The sequence below is a fragment of the Lissotriton helveticus genome (genome assembly GCF_964261635.1).
Source record: "Lissotriton helveticus chromosome 1_1 unlocalized genomic scaffold, aLisHel1.1 SUPER_1_unloc_39, whole genome shotgun sequence".
NCBI classification, from domain to species: domain Eukaryota; kingdom Metazoa; phylum Chordata; class Amphibia; order Caudata; family Salamandridae; genus Lissotriton; species Lissotriton helveticus.
In genome coordinates this window covers 955,493-978,556 of record NW_027611680.1, presented here as the reverse complement: position 1 = coordinate 978,556, position 23,064 = coordinate 955,493, and the positions used below count along the sequence as shown (strand labels likewise).

Genomic DNA, 23,064 nt, shown 5'->3' with positions numbered 1-23,064 from the left:
GAGTGAGGTTTGAGAGCTCTGATCTATGCACGTCCGAACCAATGTTGCTGTCGAGACATTCAAGACTGCTTGCATGACAATGCTACAAAGAGTTGACGCACTCACTAATCAGTGGTGTATTGATGACAAGCGTACTATGATATAGGGGCCTATGTGAAGGAAGAGAATATTTTCGAGTAGTGAAATGCCCCTCCCCTCTTCCTCAGACCAGTAACACCCACTCATTTTTATGATACAATGCAAACTGTGTGAGAAATTTCTGGTTCATACTTGATATATCTATCTTAGGAATTAGTTGTTTCAAAGATAAATTGCTTTATTTTTTGTCAGTGAATCTTTGTTGAGAGAGGATGGTGGTAACTGTAAACAAAACAACAAAACCTGGAAGAGGCCGCTATCTTAATATTTTAGGAGACAGTTGTGCTCTTAAACCAGAAACTCAAAACCTAATTAGAACCTACAATTTAATCTTGTTCGAGAATATAAAACTGTGTCAAATATAAGGAAAAAGCTACAGACATAGAAAAATTGGAAATAAGCTCCTTCAATTGTCACTTTGACACATGACCTATACCTCATTGTTACTGATCTGGTGTATAAAACTCCATGGTATTTACCTCTGTTTACTTTGCTATCCAGCACGTTGTGGATTTGAAAAACTGCAAATAAATTATTTAAAAGGATAAAAATAAGCTGTCCAGTTTAATTGCAAAACTGACGGAAATACTCATATATTCATTAAAATACCAATATATTCATTGAAATACATATATATTCATTGAAATACAGATATATTCATTGAAGTACAGACTGCCAGTTGTCACCTTTCTGTAAATACTCTCAAGTCCTTTACATCAGTGTTTGGAAGATGCTCATCTTGAAGTGAAGCTACAAATACTTTTTTACAGCAGCAGCCAAGTGTGAGGCCCTGTACTTGAACTGTCTGACCCTTAAAACCATTCACGTTTGTGACATCTGAAATCCCAGGTCTTTACGGGTATAAATGCTTGTTTGTATGAAATGTATTCACTGCTGGAGCCTGGAGGTGGCGGTTCCGTCAGCGGCCACCAGAGGGCGCTCCTCGCCTGCTGATGAAATCCACTGAGCTGCACATTGTATGAAAGAGCGAAGGGTTTCTTCTTCCGGGTCAGCGGCGGCAGAGACAGCACCAGCAGTGATGGTGACAACACTTCCTGCCTCTCCTGGTGTGTCCAGCCTGCTGCAGAGGAGGAAGGAGCCCTCTCAGTCTGTGCAGCGACCTTCATCTACAGACCCCCCTCAGACCCCAGATCTGACCCACCCACCAAACCCCCAGGGGGAGGAGAGAGCCTGGAAAGTTTCCTGATCAGGTAGGAGAGGCCTGTCCAGGGGTGCAGAGGAGGAGAGGCCTGTCCAGGGGGCAGAGAAGGAGAGGCCTGTCCAGGGGGCAGAGGAGGCGAGGCTTGTCCAGGGGGTGCAGAGGAGGAGAGGCCTGTCCAGGGGTGCAGAGGAGGAGAGGCCTGTCCAGAGGAGGTGAGGTCTGTCCCGGGGTGCGGAGGAGGAGAGGCCTGTCCAGGAGTGCAAGGAGGTGAGGCCTGTCCAGGGACAGAGGAGGTGAGGCCTGTCCAGGGGTGCAGAGGAGGTGAGGTCTGTCCAGGGGTGCAGAGAAGGTGAGGCCTGTCCAGGGGTGCAGAGGAGGTGAGGTCTGCCCAGGGGTGCAGACGAGCTGAGGCCTGTCCAGGGTGCTGTAGGTGAGGCCTGTCCAGGGGTGCAAGGGGGTGAGCCTGTCCAGGGACAGAGGAGGTGAGGCCTGTCCAGGGGTGCAGAGGAGGAGAGGCCTGTCCAGGGGTGCAAGGGGGTGAGGCCTGTCCAGGGACAGAGGAGGTGAGGCCTGTCCAGAGACAGAGGAGTTGAGGCCTGTCCAGGGGTGCAGAGGAGGTGAGGCCTGTCCAGGGGTGCAGAGGAGGAGAGGCCTGTCCAGGGGGAGCAGAGGAGGTGAGGCCTGTCCAGGGACAGAGGAGGGGAGGCCTGTCCAGGGGTGCAGAGGAGGTGAGGTCTGCCCAGGGGTGCAGACGAGCTGAGGCCTGTCCAGGGTGCAGTAGGTGAGGCCTGTCCAGGGGTGCAAGGGGGTGAGCCTGTCCAGGGACAGAGGAGGTAGGGCCTGTCCAGGGGTGCAGAGGAGGAGAGGCCTGTCCAGGGGTGCAAGGGGGTGAGGCCTGTCCAGGGACAGAGGAGGTGAGGCCTGATCAGAGACAGAGGAGGTGAGGCCTGTCCAGGGGTGCAGAGGAGGTGAGGCCTGTCCAGGGGTGCAGAGGAAGAGAGGCCTGTCCAGGGGGAGCAGAGGAGGTGAGGCCTGTCCAGAGGGTGTAGAGGAGGTGAGGCCTGTCCAGGGGTGCAGAGGAGGTGAGGCCTGTCCAGGGGTGCAGAAGAGGTGAGGCATGTCCAGGGGTGCAGAGATGGTGAGGCCTGTCCAGGGGTGCAGAGGAGGTGAGGCCTTTCTAGCAGAGCAGAGGAGGAGAGGCCTGTCTAAGGGTGCAGAGGAAGTGAGGCCTTTCTAGCGGTGCAGAGGAGGGGAGGCTTGTCCAGGGGTACAGAGGAAGAGAGGCCTGTCCAGGGGAGCAGAGGAGGTGAGGCTTGGGGTGCAGAGGAGGTGAGGCCTGTCAAGGGGTGCAGAGGAGGTGAGGCCTGTCCAGGGGTGCAGAGGAGGTGAGGCCTGTGTCCAGGAGTGCAGAGGGGGAGAGGCCTGTCAAGGGGTGCAGATGAGGTGAGGCCTGTCCAGGAGTGCAGAGGAGGTGAGGCCTGTCCATGGGTGCAGAGGAGGTGAGGCCTGTCCAGGTGGGCCGAGGAGGTGAGGCATGTCCAGGGGTGCCGAGGAGGTGTGGCCTGTCTAGCGGTGCAGAGGAGGAGAGGCCTGTCCATGGGTGCAGAGGAGGAGAGGCCTGTCCATGGGTGCAGATGAGGAGAGGCCTGTCCAGGGGTGCAGATGAGGTGAGGCCTGTCCTGTGTTTGGGTGGTTCATAGAAGGTGGGGCCTCTCCAGGAGGGAAGCAGTGGATATGAGGCCTGTCGGTCCAGGCGGGGTGGTCGAGAGCTGAGTTTAAGTTTGTTAATTGTTTTCCCAAGAGATTCGTGGAATAAGTGTAAGTTGCTTGTAAACTGGCCAATTGAAGAGCCACAGACTGAAGCGCCTCAAAATATTTTATTATATATTACAAGAGATTAATGCAGATTTACAGACAATATTGCAAAGTCGTAGACCGGGTAAAGGAGGACGCGTTATCTTCCGACACCACAGTCTTCGTGAATGAGACCAGTAATACTGAAGACTCTGAGACTCACAGCAGTAATTTCTCCTTTCAGAGCATTATTGCTGCAGATAGAGTGAAGCCCAGAAGAAAGCACATTACTAAGGTACCAAAAAAGTTTAATGTTTTTCATTTGTATTAACTGTTCCTCTTTTGCAGCATTTGAAAATGCATTTTCTAGTTTTATTGTTCTTTGTTTTGTTTTTTCTTGTAGGTTGTTACCTTTGGTTTAAAGGGAAAGATGTTGTAGTGTGTGACCTTAATCTGTAGTTTGAATTTCATTACCATCATTTGCTTACCCTGGAGAATCTCCAGGGTGCAGGAGGTTTGCTGTTCCAGAGTTCTTTCTTCAGCTTCTGGGCAGTTGTTGCTCTGTGGCGATCTATGGTCCTGTTTCTCTGCTCTTCTTGTAGCAGCTCCTATCAGAGCTTCATCCTCCCGTTAAAGATAATAAGATGCCAGGCATCACCCAGCACACAACACAGCCTATGATGGGCTACGTCTATCTGCTCGGCGCAGTTAGAGCGCAGATAAAGTTCTCCGGACCTATTAGGCTGTGAATGTAACCTAAGGGCTTAAGATGAAATGTAGAGTTTACCTCCTTCCTGAGTGGCTCCAGACTGCTGTGTGCAGACCCGATAGCCGTCAGCACCCTGAAGTGTGTATGTATAATTCAGATTATGTTGGAAGTAACCTGCAATATAGTGGCAGGCAGCACCCTCCATAGAGTAGGATTTCTGAAAGTATTTTATTTCCTGACACATTAATGGAGATTGTCTTTTAACTGGCAGAAGAACACCACTGGCCATACATTTCCTGCCACAGTCTTTAAAATGACGTACACATTAGGAATGGCATTTTGTCCTGCTGGAATAATAACACAAGTTATCTTGCACTCTATGTTGTTGCATGGATTTTTGGCTGCAATGAATTCCATGTTTCTTGTGTACTGTGGCAGACTCAGAAATATTGAAAAACTTCATGATTTCTCTTTCAGCACTTCGTGTAAAGCCTTTCATTTTTTGACCCATACATTTAGCAGAAACATAACTTAGTACCATTAAAATAGTTGTGATGGGGAACATTCATGTGGGGTTAGGACTGGCTCGATCAGAGTGCTTGCTGACTTGGAGGAGTATGCAGTTGACCACCTTGCCTGTCCCAGTGTGGAACCAAGCCAGCGAGGCTTTGCTGCAGGCTCATTTGCCCTGATAGCTGGTCAACAGTTTGAGGAGGAGGAGGTGAAGAGCTGGCTAAGTGTGCCATGAGGCTGGCATTTCAGTACATCCCTGAGAAGTGAGCTTTGAGTCGATGTGGTGTTCCTCTTATACCACGTGCAATTCACCCTCTCCAAAGCCTCAAGAATTCCTGGGTGTGAAGGGCGGCTGATTCTGATTGGGTGCTTGAAAGTTTTCCAGAAACTCATTTTCTTGGTTGTTCATGTTTGTCAGTAGTTAATTAAACACGTACAGGGGTTTTATCTCGTCAGTGACACAAGCGGCAATACAAGTTTCTTAGTCGTTGCAAAAAAATATGAACGGCTGAAAAGCCTCTGTAGGTCAAAGAATGGAAGGGCTGGGGAACTGTCATTCTTCTCACTGCTAAGAAGAGCCATGTCATGCTTCATCCTCCGTCAGGCCTCTGATTTTAACCAACATCGCTTAGAACACTGGGACTTTAGAGACCATCCTTTTAATGAGAAAAACAAAACTACAAGTCCCATAAGCAATAGTGGTGAAAGGTGTCACGCATGACCTGGGACAACATCGATTCAGCGCATCCAGTTCCATTTTTTAAGTATTTGAGACAATATTGAATTTATAACCTTTGTTTTTTTTGGTCATGAGTCACCAGAATACTAAAAACGTGTCTTTTATTTTCAGGGTCAATTAAGTAATGGTCACCAGCTTGGAAGCTCTGTTCATTCTTCAGTATTTGTCATTGATCTCCATGTGTGATTGGTTTGGGTCTGTCCCCTGCATCTATCCCGATAACTCGCACAGGTAAGGAGCTTGTAACAGCAACATGATAACCCCATACTCGTCTGTAAGAAGTGCGCTCCGAGGCAGGTATCCGATCATTTTTGTGAAACAAGGAAGGGCCAATATCTGCTATGTACATTTGTTAAAATAAAACAGTCAAATAACAGTATACTGTTCCGGAGGTTCGTCCCAGAGACATTATTTGTAACTGAACGCAGACACCCTAGGAAGCATGTGCTTTTAAGACAAGTTGCGTTCACTCACCTGAAGGTGACCTGCTTCATCATTGGGCTATACTCCTCACCAGGCTGGCACTACAATGCAGGCACCACGAGAGGGCACTTTGTCGGAGATCTTTTAATAAGTACGCCGGATGAGCATAATAGGACAGAGGATGTTGTGTCATAAGATGTGAGATTGGTGAAGTCTGAATATAAGATCAACTATCGACCAGTTGCCACTGGTCCATGGTGAGATTAAAAACAGTGGCAGAGAAATTGAGGAACTAATGGCCCCTATCACTGTGTGAAAGTGTCGATCATCTATGGACCTGCTGGTAAGCTGGGGTCTATACTTCAGGTCAACTTTTTTCATGCTTTGTGTAGTCATGGAGCAATCTGTTGGCATTTCATCAGGACCAAATATGGGAAAATGGGTAAATGTGACCTAATCTTCTCCACAGCGTGAGGAACTCTGTAACTTAAAGCCCTGCACCGTGCATAGGTGATAAGGTGCCTATTAACATCTTACTGCCACAGGTGAGCGCTGCCTAACAGAGTGCACTAGATACGGTAACCCTCCTAAAATTCAGGGCATATTGACTTATCCAATAGCGAGGACGCTGCATCAGAGGGCAACTGGTTTGAAAAGCACATGCTTCCTAGGGTGTCTGCGTTCAGTTAGAGATAATGTCTGTGGGACTGAACCTCCAGAACAGTATACTGTGAGTTGATTTAGATAAAGAATGTGTATACTGGACTGTCATTTTCCTTGTCATCTCTTATGATATGTAAAATAAAACACAACACAACTGGAGGCCAACACATCTATCATACATTTAACGCAAAAATAGCAAAAGGCCAAGCAAACTAAGAAGTGACAATTGTCTTTGCAATGGACGAGAGCATCCACCCTAAAGCAAGTTGGAGTATATAATGCTAATGCTACAACAATGTATTTTTATACACTTTTCTCCTAATACAAGTCAATGAAACATGAACACGTGATAGAAACAGTTACTGAAACATCAGTAATGAGTAGGAGGCAGGATCTTCTCTCGAGAGGAATGTGAGGAGTCTGTGAGGTGCAGATCAAAGATACACAGACAAGCTGTAGAATTCACTGTTTCTGGAAATAACACTTCTGTTTGTCAATGTTCAATTTACTACAAGATGCAGGAAAGTGTGCAGATGGACATCACTAAATAAAATGGTTCTGGGCCCTAATAGAATCATGTAACTTTGCAGGCATATTAAGGCGAACAGACACATCAAATTAATATAAGAATATTGTAATTTGGTAATGTAATATATCAATGCACGTTGTGACAGTGATGTGTATGATGTGTAACCAATTATCGGTATTAAAGAAACCAGTATATCCAGTTATGCTTTCTCAATTCCTTCTTCCTAGAGGCCACCACTGCTGCTAGCCAGCTGTATTCAGCAGTACCTCCTGTGTCCTGGAATCCTGCATTTAATCAATACCAAATGTTGTCAATGCTTCTAGCCAACTCCGGTCACTGGTGCCACTCGCACCCCCACCACCCTTGGGCCTGTTATTCTTTTAGCCAGCTCCAGTCAGTAGTGGCCCCTTGGACCTGTATGTAAGCCTATTAGCCAGCTCCTGTTAGTACTGGCCCCTGGGACCTGTTATCATTCTAGCCATCTTGAGTCATTAGTAGCACCTTAGGACTAGTGATCATACTAACCAGCTTCAGTCAGTATTGGCTCCCTGAGACCTATTATCCTGCTGGGTAACTCCAGTCAGTAGTGACCCTTGTACCTTAAATCCTGCAAATATTCAAAACCAGAGGTCAACTCTACTGCCAACCAGTTCCAGTGACATGCATTGTTACCCTGCCTGTAATGAATACCAGAGGCTAGCATTGTTGATAGCCAGCTCCAGTCACCAGTGCCCGTCACATATTATCCTCAATAGGATCAATGACCAAGGTCTGTGCAGCGGCTAACCTGCCCTAGTCAGTAGTGACCTCCCAGACCTGTTATTCTGCATATAATCGGCAAGGCTTCGGTCCGAATAACACTCACCCCACATCCTTATGGTATATTAGCAATGTCATTTATTTACTTACATCATACGGTAGGTAACACGCTATATCACACAATCCCAAAAACAAAGAAAATCAAAAATTGCCTAACCATTCAGCACTCCACCTTGTCAAAAATGACCAAATCACACCAAGCACTATAGCCTGTCACATTTCATGGCACACTCAGCCACAACATGACAAGATACCACGGCAGGGATTTGGGGCCATTAATCCTATGTTTGAGGCATGTACGCTGTAGATGCACCTGCTTTGCATACTCCTGCCATCTTGTGTTGGATCCGGATGTTTGCAAGTTGTTTTTCTTTGAATAAGTCTTTCCAGTCACGAAGTAAGGTGACTCCTCCTTTCAGTGATAGTGCACATGGGCATTGACTCCATTGTTAGATTGTTTTTTACCCCCAACAGGTTCGGATGTGTATTGCTGCGCTCCAAAACCGCTCTTCGGGTTCCCCTCGGTGCGCAGCAATACACTCTACCCTCAACAGTATTGTTTCAGTATGCATTTCTTTGTTCTCCGCATTTAAGATTGATCGACAAACTCTCCATTATTGATAGAAAACCTTGTGGGCAACCGTCGGGCTACGTAGGGCCAGCCATCTACAAATGGAATGGACTCCATTCCATTTCTTACCTTGGTACCAAGCCAAGTACCCTCGCACTGACCTACATCAAGTTTGTAACTTGTGTCTCTCTCCGGAGCACAAGGAGGAAGACTGCGATGCTTGTAAGTCATTTCGGTCCAGGAGGACTCTACCCGATCATCAGGATCGATGACGAGAGAGGCAGCGCCAAAGCATTCAACACACTCTGGATATCTTTGCAGAAGAATCTGACCAAGAAGAGATAGAAGCGTCCTCTGTTGAAGAAGAGGCCCACTCGATTCCAGAGTCCTATTCCCAGCTTGAAATCTATCTGGAGTCCCAAGATGTGCCTTTGGGACCTGGTGCCGTGAGTACCGAAGACCCCATGCCCCCTAAATCCTCATAAGGCTACAGCACCACCTCTGCCTTCTGGCCAAAGTCGGCACCGTGACAATGTTTCCAACGTCACGTCCCTCGGCTCGGCACCAAAACAAACCATCAATCCTTCCAGCTCCGGATCGAGTCAGAAGAAATTACCTTTGGATCCAAAATCATCAGGCTCCAGGATAAATCTGGTTTGGAGCCGAAACTCTCCGCTTCGAAACACCATCTCGCTTCCGAGGCGAAACATTCTATAGACTAGCCGAAATCCGAGGACAATGTTCTCGAGCCTCCAGAACCAATTTTAGACATTCTTAAAGCCAAATTGGATCCCAAACAAAAAAACATTTTAATTAATCCTGATACTGGACATAAATCCAGAGAAACACAAGCATCCTGGAGAGGACACTTCTGATAAGATTCCCTTAAAGAAGTAGGACATGACTACTAGCCATGTTTATCCTGCCTCACAACCCTCCCCACCTCCACCTTCTTCTCCACAGTTAATAATTGAAGAGCCCTTACACATAACACCTCAGGAATCTCCACATCCAGATCCAGATGTGGACAATTGTGGACGTATTGTTTGGCATCTGTGCAGCCACGTCTTGCATTACAAATGCTATAGGTGTCACATTTGCGAAAGTTAAAACTATTGGCTTTGTAAATGACAAAGCTTTTAATTTCGCTATTTTCAAAACCAACACATGAATACAAAATCTGTCATTTACAATACCAATAGCTAAAACCTTCCTAATGCAAGACACGTGCCTCAATAACAGGTACATCATAGAAAGACTGATGCACATAATGAAGCTGACCTAGAGATACATGCATAGCACAGACAAGAAAAAGGTCTTGATTTAGAGTTTGGTGAGCAGGGTACTCCTGCACAAGCATGGTGTAGTATCCTGTCCAACAAACGGATGGTCTGCCTGTCCTAGTGCAAGTCAGGTGGATTGTCATGTGTCCAGCCTTACTTGAGTGGCATCCATGTAAATACATCGGTCGACCATTCCTCTCTAGATCAAGCTGTCTGGTGTATTTGTCTCTTATTCAGGACCACCAGGGAATGGATGTATGATGTTACAACGCATACTTTTACAACGCATACCGTTACAACGCATTTTTTACAACGCAAAAACTTTTACAACGCATACCATTACAACGCATGTTTTTACAACGCAAGTACTTTTACAACGCATGCCATTACAACGTAAGTATTGGTAAGTATATAATATATATTTTTTAAATTAATTGTAATTAATATAATTTAATTTAATTTAATTTATTTAATTTAATTTTTTTACCCTGTACCCCTGTACCCCCAAAACCCAAATTAACCCAGAAACCTAAAAATACCCCTGTACCCCAAAAACCCAAAACTGTCCCTGAACCCAAAAAATACCCCTGTATCCCATAAACCCAAAACTGTCCCTGAACCCTAAAAATACCCCTGTACCCAAAAACTGAAAACTAACCCTGAACCCTAAAAATACCCCTGTACCCAAAAACTGAAAACTGACCCTGAACCCTAAAAATACCCCTTTACCCAAAAACTGAAAACTGACCCTGAACCCTAAAAATACCCTTTTACCCAAAAACTGAAAACTGACCCTGAACCCTAAAAATACCCCTTTACCCAAAAACTGAAAACTGACCCTGAACCCTAAAAATACCCCTTTACCCAAAAACTGAAAACTGACCCTGAACCCTAAAAATACCCCTTTACCCAAAAACTGAAAACTGACCCTGAACCCTAAAAATACCCCTTTACCCAAAAACTGAAAACTGACCCTGAACCCTAAAAATACCCCTTTACCCAAAAACTGAAAACTGACCCTGAACCCTAAAAATACCCCTTTACCCAAAAACTGAAAACTGACCCTAAACCCTAAAAATACCCCTTTACCCAAAAGCTGAAAACGTAAAAAAAAAACAAACATATAAAATATTAAATATAATTATATACTTACCAATACTTACGTTGTAATGGCATGCGTTGTAAAAGTACTTGCGTTGTAAAAACATGCGTTGTAATGGTATGCGTTGTAAAAGTTTTTGCGTTGTAAAAAATGCGTTGTAATGGTAGTGCGTTGTAAAAGTTGCGTTGTAAATGTTGTTTACCCCAGGGAATACCTAGCAGTCGTGATGAGAATTTGTTTTTAAATGAATCCCACTTCCTAGGAGTAAATTAATCAGGGAGAAAGTTCCAAGGGTGTGAGGGTGATTAGTTATTAGTTTTTAAAAACAAACTCCAGCTTTGGAAGCTTGTTGTTGAAAAACACAAAAGTTGGTGAATGGCCGCCTGAAACATCCCCAAGGGATCCAGAGAACTGTAGATCAACTACCTATAGATGGTTGAGATTGCTTTTTCGGTCAGTGGATTAGTTAGCAGCTGGTCCTCCAGTAGGGATGCATCAGGCAACTTCCCCCTTCCCAGATGTGACCTTGCAGAGCGTGACCCACATGCAAATGTCAGAACCGTTTTAGTCACCTAATTCATACTTTTGTTGTAGGATCGTGAAGGACACAAGCGCCTGTCCCCTCCACACATCGCCCGGCCTTCTAAGCTAATCAATCCCCATTTTGTGAAGCCCTGCAATCCTCCCACTGCACTTAAGAGATCCCTATCATACAGTGGAGTCATTTCAGTCCGTTTACCTTCTCAGCCTAAACACTTGGTAGCCACTCTCCACACCCATACCACTGTTTGGGTATGAGTAGGTAGGGTGCACTCATACTTTCTTCGATACAGCACCGGGATGGGGTAACCTCTCATGCTCATGGACAATCTATCTACCCGGTAAGCAGGATCCTCACAGTCCTCAATAAACCCAGTTGTAGACTGCCACCTGCTGTGTGGCCCAGTAATACTTGAGAATGCTGCGGACCGCCAGTCCACCTTAATAAACTCCCCTCTGCAACTTACTCAGCGTGACGTGCCACCATCCCACAACAGGAGCCGAAGTTCTCAGACTATCTTTTGAAAAAAATGTCTGGTGGGATCTTAAAGGACATTTTTTGCACAATGTACAGGAGACCCTGGAGGGTCATCACTTTAAATAGGGCCACCCAGCCCAGTAAGGAGAGCGGGAGCGCCCGCAAGTGTGGGGCATCCCAGCGAATACTGTCTAATTTCGGGAGTATGTTCCTGCCTGTGCTCTCTTGTAATGAACACAACCAAATATTTAAAGCTATGTAGTGCCACCCTAACTGTGCACCTAGAGTGCAGCTGCAGGGTCCCTGACACCAACAGGAATATTAAGGACTTCTTCCAGTTAATATTATATCCTGAATAATCTCCAAGTATGTGAAAAATGTGTAGGATTCGTTCACTCGAGAAGGCTGGCTACGTGTCATATAACAAAACGTCTGAGTAGACGGAGATTCTCACATCCCACTCCTGATCAACTGGATTACCCCATATGAGAGGTCCTGGTGAACCCAAACATGTGTGAAGATTGTGGAGAAGTGTGGCTCAATGGTTAGAGCGGCAGACCCTGATGCAGAGGTCTAGCCCGGGACCAGGGTTCAATTCCCCGCCTCGGCGGGTCTTGGGCTCAAAAATTCCACGGACCTGATAATTCTCGCCTCGGTGCCTATTCCAATCATGGAGTCCCACTCTGCAACTCTGGGCAATAGCTTGCTTAATCTCCACAACGGCCCCCACAACGCTAAGGATGCCTGGCCTCCACCTTGGGGGTGCCCAGGAGTGGACACCTCACAGGGAAAGCCAGGATGGGTTCCACAGCGTTATTCGTACAAGCACCTTGAGACCCTTGCGGGTGAGTAGTGCGCTATACAAGTATCAATTTGCATTTACATTTACATTACATTACATGAAGAGCATAGGAGACAAGGAACATCCCTGTCGGATGGCAAAGACTCGGTAGACTGTATTATTGAGGCGCATGCTCGCTAGAGGGGCCACATACAAGAGCTTAACAGCAGCGCCACTGGTTCAGCAAAGGAATCCCCTATTGCATTTGGTACTCCATTAAGGTGTCGGAGATTTAAGCGCGTTCCCTGGTGTGGCATAAAGCCCGATTGATCAGGATGAACCACTGTTGCAATTACTGTCCGCAGGCAGATCGCCAGGGCGTTCGCAAGGACCTTAGTCTCAATATTAAGCGGGGAGATAGGCCTATAAGACCCACACTCAGTTGCTGGTTCGTCCTTTTTAGGGCTCTGGCCTACCGTCCCACTGCGTCAGCAGTGGGCGTGGCCTAAGAGTCCTTTTCTCGGGGCTTCCGAAAACGTACCTAACGAATTCCAGGCTGCTTGTGGTTTTTCGTGCTTTTTTTTGCTACGTGCATTGCTATTGGTTTTCGTGTGCGTGTGCTTTAGAAACAGAACACGCAATAGGCCATAGGCGGTCGAGTAGCTCCGCCTATGGCCTATTGGTGTCTGTTACGCGCACTAGAAGGCCATATATCTTCAATTATCTCAGCTGTCACGGCGGAGATAATTCAAGACATATGGTGGCAGTGGCGCGCGCGCGTGCACCACTCGCCGGCGGTTTACGATTATGTTTCTTTTTTTTTTGCGGCTTCTGTTTTTGTTGCTAGTGGCTCTCGTATCGGGCATACTCATATCTGTTATGAGATCGAGTAGGCAGGGGTGCTGATAGATAGACTCGTATATTATATTTAAATTATATTTAAAACTTTTAATTGAGAGACTGGATACATTTCATTCCCATGATTTATGTCAGCAAATGTGGCCGCTTAGCTGAATAACAAGAGCACTTGGAGCCGGCGCTTGCTTTCCAGCTGGAGTTAGCAAACTGCAAAAATTCCAAATATGTATTTAGAGCACGGAGCTCTCCCTGTCAGCCTCTTCTCTGTGTCTACGCTGGGCTTGGGCAGGGTCAGTCTGCTCCCAGGGCATGGTTCTTGCGACACAGAGGGGCGCTGGGCTAGGGCAGGGTCAGTCAGCTTCTAGGGCATGGTTCTTGCAGACACAGAGGGGCGCTGGGCTGGGGCAGGGTCAGAGAGACTTGAGGGCAGAGTGTTGAGAGCAGAGCGTTGAGGGCAGAGCGTTGAGGGCAGAGCGTTGAGGGCAGAGCGTTGAGGGCAGAGTGTTGAGGGCAGAGTGTTGAGGGCGTGCAGAGGGCAGCGTGTTGTGGGCAGCGTGTGGAGGGCAACATGTTGAGGGCAGCGTGTTGAGGGCAGCGTGTTTTTTTGTTGTTTTTGCAGAGTTTTATATAGCGCGAACTAGACCCGAACCGAATCAGGTATCAGAGCGCATTACATAGCACCAGTTACGTTACATGAGGACGGACACACATTCATTTTAGGCACGGGGAGATTAAGTGATTTGCCCAGAATCACAGGAGGTTTTGGCGTCGTTACCGAGACTCGAACCCAGATCCCCAGGTCCGAGGTCGAGCACCCTAGCCGTTAGGCCAACTCCTCTCCCTGTGTTGAGGGCAGCATGTTGAGGGCAGCGTGTTGAGGGCAGCGTGTTGAAGGCGTGCAGAGTGTTGAGTGCAGTGTGTTGAGGGCAGCGTGTTGAGGGCAGCGTGTTGAGGGCAGCGTGTTGATGGCAGCGTGTGAGTGAGTGCGGCAGAGTGTGAGTGAGTGCGGCAGAGTGTGAGTGAGTGTGGCAGAGTGTGAGTGAGTGAAGCAGAGTGTGAGTGAGTGCGGCAGAGTGTGAGTGAGTGCGGCAGAGTGTGAGTGAGTGCGGCAGAGTGTGAGTGAGTGCGGCAGAGTGTGAGTGAGTGCAGAGTGAGAGTGAGTGCAGAGTGAGAGTGAGTGCAGAGTGAGAGTGAGTGCAGAGTGAGTGCAGAGTGAGTGCAGAGTGAGAGTGCAGAGTGAGTGCAGAGTGAGATTGCAGAGTGAGAGTGAGTGCAGAGTGAGAGTGAGTGCAGAGAGTAGAGTGAGTGCAGAATGAGTGCAGAGTGAGAGTGAGTGCAGAATAACTGCAGAGTGAGTGCAGAATGAGAGTGAGTGCAGAATGACTGCAGAGTAAGAGTGAGTGCGCAGGAAAAGACCACACACATAAGACCACTCACATAAGACCACAGAGTGTGAGTGAGTGCAGAGTGAGAGTGAGTGCAGAGTGAGAGTGAGTGCAGAGTGAGAGTGAGTGCAGAGTGAGTGCAGAGTGAGTGCAGAGTGAGAGTGCAGAGTGAGTGCAGAGTGAGATTGCAGAGTGAGAGTGAGTGCAGAGTGAGAGTGAGTGCAGAGAGTAGAGTGAGTGCAGAATGAGTGCAGAGTGAGAGTGAGTGCAGAATAACTGCAGAGTGAGTGCAGAATGAGAGTGAGTGCAGAATGACTGCAGAGTAAGAGTGAGTGCGCAGGAAAAGACCACACACATAAGACCACTCACATAAGACCACACACATAAGACCACACACATAAGACCACACACATAAAACCACATACATAAGACCACACACATAAGACCACACACATAAGACCACACACATAAGACCACACACATAAGACCACCACACACTCACCACCACACACGCAACCACACACTCACCACCACACACTCACCACCACACACGCAACCACACACACACACCACCAGCCGTCACTGCACACTTTTACCGGGCACAAACACCATCAGCTGTCAGTGCAGGCTTCCACCAGGCACACAACACCAGACATCAGTGCACGCTTCCACCAAGCACACACACCTCCAGCCGGCAGTGCACGCTTCCACCAAGCACACACACCACCAGCCATCAGTGCACAATTTCTACAGGCACACACACCACCAGGCATCAGTGCACACATCAATTGTTAACGCATCCACAATTAACTATTGTAGCAATCGCAGTATGGTGCACTTTACTTTTAAACATATTCATCTAAAGCGCAGCATGCCACCATTGCTACAATTCCAATCCAACCCACATAATTCCACTACACACCACATGCATACACTCCATAACACATGGCTAAAAGACTTTGCCATTTACCATGCCATTAGCTCTAACTCAAATAAATCCGAGACCTATTGCATTTCTAATGGTTGTTGGGATGACCACCACCTCAGACGTTCTTTGGTGCTCCGGGAGACACCCTTATTTTCAGGCAGTCTGAAACCTACTCTGGAGGTACTCCCTGATATTATCCATCATGCTTTTATATAATTCTAACGGGAGCTCATCAGGCCCCGTCGCTTGCCCTACTTGCAAGGTTCCTATTGTCTTATTGATTTAGTCTACTGTCAGGTCTTGGTCTAGTGCGTCTCGGTCCTCATTTGTAAACATTGGCAGGGTCAGGTCTTTCAGGAAGTCTCTCCCAGTATTTCCATCCCCTTGTTGTCTGTGTCCTCAAGGATCCAGTTCCTTCCTTTGTCTTGTCTCTCTAACCATGTAAGCAACTCATTGGCTTTATCACCGACATCATAGAGACAATGCTGGGTAGCCAGCGCATGAGTGCACGCTATTTTCCATTAGTGCTCTTAATGTGTGCTGCTTCAGTTGATGGTGTAATGGGAGAGAAACTGATTCCCCACTTGCCAAGCAAGCCTCCAGGAAAGCACATTCCCTGTCCTGAGCCTCGCACTTCAATTTACGTTCCTTCGACATTCTCCCAATCGAGGCTTGTGTCTGGCCGCGAATCACTGCCTTAATTTCACCCTATAGCATGCAAGCTGATTTAACAGGCCGCCCATTCTCCTTAAAATAGAATTCTGCTCTATCTCGCATACGAGCTTTGAATGTCTTGTCTTTTAAATATCACGGATCAACCCCTGGGGGTAGGATGAAGTCCACAACCGGACCATCGAGTTGCACCTCCACCAGCGAATGGTCTGAGATTCCCCCTGCTATGTGCGTAACATCTCTAAAATCAACTTTATGGACAGTCTGGGTGAAAGGATGGTGCAGGCATGCCAGACTACCATGTGCTGTAGACAGGTGCGTCCGGTTCTGATCCCCTCTTCCCCTCTAGGGGCATTTAGGAGTACCATGAATATAGTATAGGTGCAGTTCTCTCACTCCAGTCACCCCAATGCGTGTATGCTCTGTCGTAAGCGTCTTATCCTTCCACAGGATGAGTCAGTCTTGTCTGGGTCTCTTGCCTGTTTCCCGGCACTTGAATAGCACGCCCGAACACTCGAGAGAGCAGTGACCCACCAGCAGGCTTTTGTGGTGCGCTTTTGTCCTGGATGTAGGGCTGCATACATTAGGGCACCCACTCTGTCTTTTCTTTGCCTTTGCCTGAAGATCAGCAGTCCCAAGGTAGCAGTCACACCTGGCCTGTCGGTAAGTGCAGGCCCTCTGGAGGACCGACCGTCAGCAATTGAGCCCACACTGTGGCCGGCTGGACCACAGGCATAAGCTCAGACAGGGTGTTCGATACTGGAGTAGTTGTAGTCCCTCATGGGCCTCTGACACAGAGTAGTCAGAAATTCAGCAGCTAAAAGCCCAACACAGGCTCTCCAGGAAGCCAGTAGATTCAGACCCTGTTGTGTTAGGAATTTGGCAAATGCAACCTTGAAAACGCCGTTGGCAGCACACAATCTTCCAACTGGGCCTCAACAATCACTTTGTCGTAGAGTTTAATTTTTTGCCTTGAACTGTTGGGAGAGTCTTGGCGGGGCGGGGGGGGGAAGTCCCTCAGACTAGTTGGTCCTGCTGGATGGCTTTCCGGCCCGCCTTACAGATAACGAGGATGTGTCGGACCTTGCTTCTTCCAGGACAGCCTTGTCCTCCCTTCCCTTTCTTACCAGGCAGGCAGGCTTCTAGGCAGACTTCTAGGCTCTTCAGGACAGGTACACAGCTTCTCCATTAAGTAATTCAGCCTTCAGGTGATGTCCCCTCAACTTAGATAGGCTGACACTATCCCTGGTGTCACAGCAGGCACCTGAGTACTTTGTAGAGCACTTTATTCCTTGGTAACAGGGGACTCTGAACTAGGGTATAAAAAAGGGATAGATGGTCCCACATGCATACACAACTGGCAGGCAGGAGATGCTGTTTACTCTGTCGCACTCTCACATTGCATTTATGCTACGCACACCAACACCCTAAACACACACTTGATGTTAGCGCAAAGTCTGGGCACATGCATAGAAATGGAGCATTCCATGGGTGTGTCAGTAGGAAGCCCCTCCACTGACCATGATGCAAAGATCTCATCAGGCTATTGATCCTTACTACAGGGTGCATTGCCACCACCGCTCTAGCTGTTAAATCCATGACAGTCCTCTGTCTTAAATAAGGGCACACTTAGTGCGACCCTCCAGGTCACAGGACCGGTCCAAGACCTCTCATAGTCCCTTGTTAGAAGTTGCATAGTACTGGGGTGGCAGAAAAATCTCATGTAATTGTTTTTTTTAAACTTTGTGGTATATTTACCCCAGTAACGTGCAGTCAGAAGTTTGACGCCATTGACTGGGGAGTTGCCACGAGGAACAGATTCTTCTGCCTGTCAAATCACATGCCATTCACTATTTCATAGTGTTTTTTGGCTTTTATTTACCACTTGATTTAAGCAGGTGGTGGATATATTCATGTGGTTGGTTGGGGGGGGGGCGATGGGTGAAGCCAGGGAGGGAAGGGTAAAGAAATGTCTAACAAAGGGAAGAATTGTGTGCTTCCCCCAGTTAGTAAAGAAACAGCATAAGTCTTGGCTGCTTCTGCTGCACCCAGAGTCTTGTGCGTCTTTTCAGTCTAATTTTCTTGTCTGGACAAAAATTGTGTCCTGTTTTTCTGCACCCGGTACATCCAGGTGCCGAAAACCCTAACAACTGATAATCAGATGGAATAAAATGAACACATGAAAGTACGCCTTAATTTCATTGCCCTCGATTGATACTCTGGACCATAGTTGAGGGATATGTCTAGGCATAGTCCTCGCAATACACAATAGATTTGCGTGCGGCAGAGGCCAAACTCAAAGTCAGGATACCAGATACAAGTAGGTGGTAACTCAGGGCAGGGGAAAAATGCCTGTTGTCCATGGAGGGAAAATTCCCGTCCCAGAAATCTACTTTAAAATTTATTTAATAGTATCCTTTTTTAAATATCTGTTTGGTGCCAGTGCATATGACTTTAATTTCTGCCTTTGGGATTCAATGTTACAAGTCCATAGGGTGCATGTATCCTTTGTGAGCTTAAATGGAAATTCTACAAAACCTCACTCTTAGATCCAAGTACTCTCAGGCTACCATTCTACACTCTGCTCTGTCTGAAGAACAGCTCAACACTTTCAAAATTCTGCAATTCTGCATTGATGTGGCTTGTAAATTATTTTTGGGGATATTTACATGTATTAACTATTTAATTTTAATACTATAGGTGATTGAAATTACGGACGAAGAAAGCAAGATTTAGCACCAGCCAACTGAATGTTAGTGCCATAAGAAGGATTATTTTGAAAAACTGAAGGACATCCAGCATTCTAAGTTTAAACAATTTCCAAAATCTAGGTGTGGCGAGGAAGTGGGTGCTGAGGAAAGTACTATACCTGTAAGTGAAGTCTCTAATTTTGCATTTAATTAACCCAGAGCAAAGTCATATCTGTCCACACAGCATCAGAAATAGTGCCAGAAAGACCAATCACAACATCCTCATCTGAAATATTATCAGAAAGACAAATTGCCTCAGCATGACAGAATAACGTTCATCTAAAGCACGCATGATCTAAAGCATCATGTAATTCCAGAGAGGAAGCACACACTGCATAAAAGAAAGATATAACAAAAGGTTTCTTCTGCAAACCATCAAAGAAACGACACTGATAGAAGACTCCAAAGCTGACACGCTAACAAAAGATGGGAAAATCACCTTTGTTCAACAACCATTTTTAACCAGTTACGCAAGTTTGAGACTATCTGCCTCGGGATATAACACCTCGAACCACTCTGCTCACTTTGGCGAAAACCTTAAAAATTCACCACTTTATTGTGTTCATGACCATCTCAGATTGTTTTCTTTTTATTGTGTGCTGTTCTGTAATTCTATGTACATCGCCTCAACATTATCTGTTGTGCAGGAGTGATATGTAAAACTGTTAAATATAAAAATGGATTAAATGAGCACCGTTGCACTATAGCTAATGTAAATAAATCCTCGTCTTCAGAACTACAATCCTTAACCTTACACCAAACATAGAAAGGGTAAAAGAAACTGCTGTTCTGCGACTGGTGAGAAACAATATTACTGTGCATGTTCTAATGTTCTCAGTTACTGCCATTACGCCAGTGCAAAAAGGTACTTAACAGTTTAATCATTAAATATCAGACTAACACCTTATCACTGCATTGCTAAGAACCTATACAAATAGATTTGAGAAAAACTTCAGTCACAAAATAAGTTGCTGCTGGAGAGGCTATAACCAAAAGACTGTTATCTGCTAGAAACATTTCAACAGGTTTTAAAGGGCTGCATCCAGTCATATTTTGCTCAATTCAAGTGTTAAGAAGATTACACACAATTTCTTTTAGAGATAAATGCTGAGCATTATCTAAACAAGCCCGATTCTAAAATCGGGTTCACTCTTACCGTGGCATATAAGCAAGAGAAAACTAAATGTAGAGATATTAACTCTAGGAATACATCTTATAAAAACACGGGCTGTGATAACAAATTCAGTGTTAAAACCCGCCTCAATCAAAGCAAAGTAACCCAATTTGGGGAAAAAAGTTACCTGTGCCAAAAAAGATTCAGCCATAAATCTCATCTCACTGAATTTGAGAGAATGCGCTCTGGGAAAAACCTCTCTCAGTGCTCTGAATGCCAAAAGAGTTTCTGCAGTAAATATTATCTCACTGCGCATATGAGAATCCACACTGGGGAAAAACCTTATCAGTGCTCTGAATGCCAGAAAAGGTTTAGTTTCAAACCGCATCTTTATCGACATGCATTAACCCACTCTGTGGAAAAACCTTACCAGTGCTCTGAATGCCAGAAAAGGTTTTGTAAAAAACAAAGTCTTTCTCAACATGTATTAACCCACACTGGGGAAAAACCTTATCAGTGCTCTGAATGCCAGAAAGGTTTCAGTTTAAAAAGTAGTCTCACAAAGCACATAAGAATCCACACTGGGGAAAAACCTTACCAGTGCTCTGAATGCCAGAAATATTTCAGTGAAAAAAGAGACCTTACTGTACATACAAGGACCCACACTGGGGAAAAACCTTATCAGTGCTCTGAATGCAAGAAAAGGTTTTGTAAAAAACAAAGTCTTTCTAAACATGTATTAACCCACACTGGGGAAAAACTTTACCAGTGCTCTGAATGCCACAAATGTTTCAGTACAAAACACAATCTCATTCATCATATAAGAACCCACACTGGGGAAAAACCTTATCAGTGCTCGGAATGCCAGAAATGTTTCAGTGTCAAAGACAGTCTCACTCGGCATAGAAGAACCCACACTGGAGAGAAACCTTATCAGTGCCCGGAATGCCAGAAATGTTTCATTGACAAAAACAGTCTCACTCATCATATAAGAACCCACACTGGGGAGAAACCTTTTCAGTGCTCTGAATGCCAGAAATGTTTCAGTGTAAAAATCAGACTCACTGAACATACAAGAATCCACACTGGGGAAAAACCATATCAGTGCTCTGAATGCCAGAAAAGGTTTTGTAACAAACAAAGTCTTTCTCAACATGCAATGACCCATTCTGTGGAACAACCTTATCAGTGCTCTGAATGCCAGAAATGTTTCAATGAAAAACGCCATCTCACGGTGCATATAAGAACCCACACTGGGGAAAAACCTTATCAGTGCTCTGAATGCCAGAAATGTTTCAGTTTAACAAGTAGTCTCACACAGCACATAAGAATCCCCACTGGGGAAAACCCTTATCAGTGCTCTGAATGCCCAAAACATTTCAACCGTAAATCACTTCTAATTGCACATGCGAGATTCCACACTGGGGAAAACCCCTATCAGTGCTCTGAATGCCAGAAATGTTTCAGTGTAAAATTCAGACTTACTGAACATACAAGAATCCACACTGGGGAAAAACCTTATCAGTGCATTGAATGCCACAAATGTTTCAGTGAAAAAAGAATACTCACTCGGCATATAAGAACCCACACTGGGGAAAAACCTTATCAGTGCTCCGAATGCCAAAAATGTTTCAGCCGTAAATTTGATCTCACTGCACATGTGAGAATCCACACTGGGGGAAAATCATTATCAGTGCTCTAAATGTCAGAAAAGATTCAGAGGTAGTGATGGTTACAAGCGCCATAAGAAAACACACCATCAAAAATACTTCAGTGCTCCAAGTGCCAGAAAAGCATCAATTTTAAATGCAATCTCACTCTACATGAGCAGACGCACACAGGGAAAAAACATTACCTATGCTGTGAATGGCAGAAATTCCTATTTTTTGATAGGCACAGCCTCATTAACCATAATCAACTCTATACTGATGAAAACCTTATGAGTGCTCTGAATGCCAGAAAAGCTGCAGAGAAAAACGCTATCTCACCAAGAGAAACTCCACACTGGAGAAAATCCTTATGCCATAAAAGCTTAAATCTGAAAGACAGAGTTATGCTTCATGAGAGATCTCACTGTGGGGAAAAACCTTATGAGTGCTCGAAATGCAAACAAAGTTTTGGTCACAAATTACTTCTCACTTTTCAGGAGCAAACTCACAGGGAAGAAAAAAGCCTTATGTGTGTTCTGAATGTCAGATAAGGTTTAATCACGAATACAATGTCACTTCACATGAGAGAATTCACACTGGACTAAAGCCTTATACAGAAGGGGAAAGCCAGAAACGTTATACTCAGAAAGGAGATCTCACTAAACATGAGAAATGCATCCACATGAGGTGAAAAGTAAGGCGTATCTTGAGTTGCAGAAAAGCTTTTAACGATCTGACTTTACATGAGAGAGCACATATTGTAGTTGCAATAGGATTAATCAAGAAATTCTTGGAGGATAACTTAGGCTGTCCGCATGCAACATCCAAAGAAATTTCAGGCCTTGAAAATGTTTTAATTGCAACAAAATTCACAATTTGAGTATCTGAAAGTTACAAAACTCTCAAGGTCTTTACTTGACACAGAGAAGTGTTCGTACTTGCAAACATCAACTAATTAACAAAAAATTCACAATATGAATGTCTTACATTTTCTCCACCCAAAAGGTTTCTACTCACACTTGTTTCTTAACATATGACTGAAATCTAGATTTTCATGATAAGATTAGGCCTAGGCGGTGTTCCTCAATGAAGAGCTCCGCAAAGTGTCAAAAAAAGTCAACCGCTCAACGTGGAGTTCTGCGAGCAGCGAAGTGCGTTAGGGTCAATTTGAAGCGCTTTTTCGGCGAGTAGCACGCTACTCCAGGATCCAAAAATGATTAGTGGTGAATTAGTGTAGGGAAATATAAAATGTATTTGAGAGCTGGAAATGTTGGTCTGTTAGTTGAGTTGAAAAAGAGAGTGGAGGGATAGAAGAGGGAAGGGTTTTCATTTATATAGCGCTTGCTACCCCTCAACGAGTAGCATGCTACTCCAGAACCCAAAAAGATGAATAGATAGATCAATTATTGTGGGTAGGTTGTTTTATTATATAAATACAACTGTACGAAAATTCATAAAATTCTG

At 45.5% G+C, this 23,064-nt stretch overlaps 1 protein-coding gene across 1 annotated transcript; it reads left to right on the top strand.

Annotated features, from left to right (window-relative positions):
* Positions 1-3,277: 3,277 nt before the first annotated feature.
* On the top strand, positions 3,278-22,293 carry LOC144805998 (uncharacterized). The gene is made up of 3 exons (XM_078672457.1): positions 3,278-3,389; positions 5,167-5,286; positions 18,788-22,293. Exon 3 carries the CDS (start codon positions 20,190-20,192, stop codon positions 21,651-21,653), a length of 1,464 nt encoding a protein of 487 aa, XP_078528583.1. The 5' UTR covers positions 3,278-3,389; positions 5,167-5,286; positions 18,788-20,189; the 3' UTR covers positions 21,654-22,293.
* Positions 22,294-23,064: the final 771 nt, after the last annotated feature.

Excerpts from the sequence above, each read along its gene's own strand:
- LOC144805998 (XM_078672457.1), top strand. The coding sequence starts at position 20,190 with ATGCGCTCTGGGAAAAACCTCTCTCAGTGCTCTGAATGCCAAAAGAGT.